General features: G+C 40.8%; 1 protein-coding gene across 1 annotated transcript; it reads right to left on the reverse strand.

Annotated features, from left to right (window-relative positions):
- Positions 1-1,483: 1,483 nt before the first annotated feature.
- On the reverse strand, positions 1,484-2,422 carry LOC116890075 (olfactory receptor 6C2-like). Its single transcript, XM_032890838.1, has one exon. The coding sequence runs from the start codon at positions 2,420-2,422 to the stop codon at positions 1,484-1,486; it is 939 nt and encodes a 312-aa protein (XP_032746729.1).
- Positions 2,423-4,120: the final 1,698 nt, after the last annotated feature.

Below are 4,120 nucleotides of genomic sequence, written 5' to 3' on the forward strand. Positions count from 1 at the left end.
AAATGAACCCACACACCTATGGTTACTTGATTTTTGACAAAGGAGCTAAAGCCATCCAATGAAAAAAAGATAGCATTTTCAAAAAATGGTGCTGGTTCAACTGGAGGTCAGCATCTAGAAGAATGCAAATTGATCCATTCTTATCACCCTGTACAAAGCTTAAGTCTAAGTTGATCAAGGACCTCCACATCAAACCAGATACACTCAAATGAATAGAAGAAAAAGTGGGGAAGAATCTTGAACACATGGGCACTGGAGAAAATTTCCTGAACAAAACACCAATGGCTTATGCTCTAAGATCAAGAATCGACAAATGGAATCTCACAAAACTGCAAAGCTTCTGTAAGGCCAAGGACACTGTCATTAGGACAAAATGGGAACCAACAGATTGGGAAAGGTTCTTTACCAATCCTTCATTGGATAGAGGGCTAATATCCAAGATATACAAAGAACACAAGACATTAGACTCCAGAGAGCCAGATAACCCTATTTTCAAATGGGGTACAGAGGTAAACAAAGAATTCTCAGCTGTGTAGTACTGAATGGCTGAGAAGTACTTAAAGAAATATTCAACATCCTTAGTCATCAGGGAAATGCAATCAAAACAACCCCAAGATTCCACCTCACACCAGTCAGAATTGCAAATATTAAACACTCAGGGGACAGCAGATGCTGGCAAGGAAGTGGAGAAAAGAGTCTCTGTCTAAATATTTGCTTTTTCTCACTGTCTGTTTGGATAAATTCAGTAACCTGTAACAGCTGGAGTACTGTCTTGCTTTGAAATGTCTTCCAACAGCCAAATTAGTTTAATATCTTTGAATTCAATCCCATTAACTTTCCCAACACATGGGCAGAATGCATTCAGATTATTTGCCAGAATATCATATGAATAGCCCCTTCCTAAGTTCCTGATCGAGTTCTTATTCCCTTCTAAAACCTAATGAACTGGGTCTCCTCTGTCCACACTTCTCTCAGTCTCCTGATGTTTAAAACTACAACCAGAACGTCTTCACTTATAGTATTTGAGGTCTTTTCTAGGCCAAAGTTCCAAACCTTTCTACATTCATCCTAAAAGTAGTTCGAAAGGCCTATGACTACACAGTCAAGTCAGTCACAGCAATGGCTCCAATTCTTTTTTCAAAACCTCTGTATCAGTTACTTTCCTCATTGCCATGACAAAATAACTGGCAAAAGAAACTGGAGATGGGATGGGTTTGTTTTGGCTCACACTTTATGGCACGTGTGGTGGCAGGACCTTGAGGCAGGTGGTCATATTATAACCTCTGCCAGAAAACAAGGCTTGATGAATTCCAGAGTTCAGGTCTGTTTCCTTTGTATTCAGTCCAGGAGCACAACTCATGATGTTGCTCACAGTTAAAGTGGTTTTCCCACCTCTGTTGATCTATAATTCCTCACGGGCATGCCCAGAAGCTTGTTTCTAGGTGCTTCTAGATCCTGTTACGTTAACCCTCACAGGGGTCCTTTAGCTCTTTGTGATAGAGGCCATCTTTTTGATCATGTCTTTGAAAGCTTGAACCACTTGCTTATTCCTCAGAGTGTAGATGAAAGGATTCATAACTGGAGCAACTGAAGTCGTGAGCACAGACACAACCTTATTTACAGCCACTCCTTCTTTTGCAGACGGTTTAATATAGATGAAAATACAGCTGCCATAAGTGATAGAAACCACAATTATATGAGAAGAACAAGTAGAGAAAGCCTTTTTTCTTTGCTGGGCTGATGGGAATCTGAGGATGGTTCTGATAATGTATGTGTAAGACATTACCACACACAACAACGTGAACATGAGTGTCAGCACAGCCAAGATCAAGACAAACCGTTCTATGAACTCAGTGTTGGAGCAGCTGATCTTCAGGATGGGAGCAGCGTCACAGCCAAAGTGATCTATGACATTGGAGTTACAGAACTCAAGCTTAAAGCTCATGCTAAAAGGTGGGATGACAATAATTAAAGCCATTAGATAACAGCCAATAAGGAACTGGATGCAGACCCTGTTGTTCATGATGGTAGTGTAATGCAGAGGCTTGCAGATGGCCACATAACGGTCATAGGACATGGCAGTCAGCAGGAAAAACTCAGTCACACCCAGGATAATAACAAAAAATAGTTGAGTAGCACATGCATTATAGGTAATGGTATTGTCCCCAGATGCCATTGTGTAGAGGAATCTGGGAATACAGACAGTTGTGAATGAGACTTCCAAAATGGAGAAATTTCTGAGGAAAAAATACATAGGTGTTTTAAGATGAGAATCCACCAGTGTGAGAGTGATGATGGTCAGGTTACCAACCACACTCAATAAATAGGTTAAGAGCAGAAATATGAAAAGCAGAATTTGAAGATTTGCATCATCAGTTAGTCCTACCAGGATGAATGTAGTTATTGATGTATAATTTTTCATCACAGATTCCTGATTGCTGTCCTTGTCTATTTGTAAGAATAAGAGAAATTAGATTGAGGGAACATTAGGGAGAGGCACAAATGTTAGCTTAAGTGATGTAATTAAAATTTTTATTTGCTCTGTTCTCACATAATACACCCTGACCACAGTTTCCCCTCTATTCCTCCAATTCCGACTTCTACCTTTACTCTTCTGTTTAGTGCTAATAAAATGTTAACAAGGTGGTAGCTGACCAGCAGTTAATGGTACTTAGACTAAATACTGCTGATAATTGTACTAAGAAGCAGCCAGCCAGCTCTTAGAGTTTTCTACTATTGTACAAACATAGTATTTTATTTTTTTAGTATATTAAATTAATAAGCTAGGCATTCTTTGATTAACATCTGTCTGCAAATGTTCAGGGTTAATAAATAGAAAAACACTATCCTAAATATGTATGGTTTGTAGTGTCATGAACAAGTAGCTCTCAGTGTGGTCATTATCTTGGTTTCCTGTTAAGGTTATGAAGTTAAAATTGGGTCTTCAGCACAGCTTCCTGCTCCCAAGTCTTGTGGGAGAGAAAGCTGAACACCCAGAAGTGCGGGCAATCCTGAGACTGCAGGGTAGGATGGACTGCCACTTCTGCCCACCTTTGCTTACATCCCGGCCCAAGAGGAAACTGCATAGTGCCTCTGGACACAGGAATATAGGAGCAGTCTGTTGCAGGAGCCCTGAGGTCCAGATCTGTGCCCAGTTCTGAACTGAACCAGTCAAACAGTTCCTTGCACCCAAATCCCATGGGGGATGGGGGGAGAGCTAGACCCTCAGAAGTGTAGCCACTCCTGAAAAGCAAGAGGAGACTACTCTCCACCAACATTCACGACTCAAGAGGAAAATGACTAGTGCCATCTGTGCTCCCTGTGCAAAGGGACCTAGGAGCAGTAGGGGCAGGACCCTTCCAGTTGCTGCCCTCACCAAGAGCTAAAAGCCAGCCACCAGGAGCAACTATATGCCTGAGAGCAGAACAATCTATTCCTATAACTGGCTGAAAGAAAACAGGAAAACAGGTCTATAGGAGTGGTGACACAGGCCCACAGGAGCTACCATCAGACACAGCAAGACAAGCTAACACTAGAGACAACCTGATGGTGAGAGGCAAGCTCAGGAACCCAAGCAAAACCAAGACTACTTGGCATTATTAGAGCCCAGTTCTTCCTCCAAAACAAAAACTAGATATCCAAACACACTGGAAAAGCAAGATTTAAATTTAAAATCACATTTTATCATGATGATGGAGGACTTTAAAAAGGTCATAAATATCTCCCTTAAGGAAATACAGGACAACACAAGTATACAAGTGAAGTCCTTAAAGAGGAAACACAAAATCCCTTAAAGAACTACAGGAAAACACAAGCAAACAGGAGAAGGAAATGAACAAAACCATCCAGGAGTTAAAAATGGAAATAGAAACAATAAAGAAAGCAGAAAGGGAGACAACCCCGAAGAGAAGAGATCAGGAGTCATAGATGCAAGCATCACCAACAGAATAAAAGAGATAGAAGAGAGAATCTCAGGAGCAGAATATTCCATAGAAAACATCAACACAACTGTCAAAGATGATGTAAAATGGTAAAAGCTCCTAGGCAAAAACACAGGAAATCCAGGACACAATGAGAAGATCAAACCTAAGGATAATAGGTATAGAAGAGAGTGAAGACT

This window comes from Rattus rattus, chromosome 1 (assembly GCF_011064425.1).
Source record: "Rattus rattus isolate New Zealand chromosome 1, Rrattus_CSIRO_v1, whole genome shotgun sequence".
NCBI classification, from domain to species: Eukaryota; Metazoa; Chordata; class Mammalia; order Rodentia; family Muridae; genus Rattus; species Rattus rattus.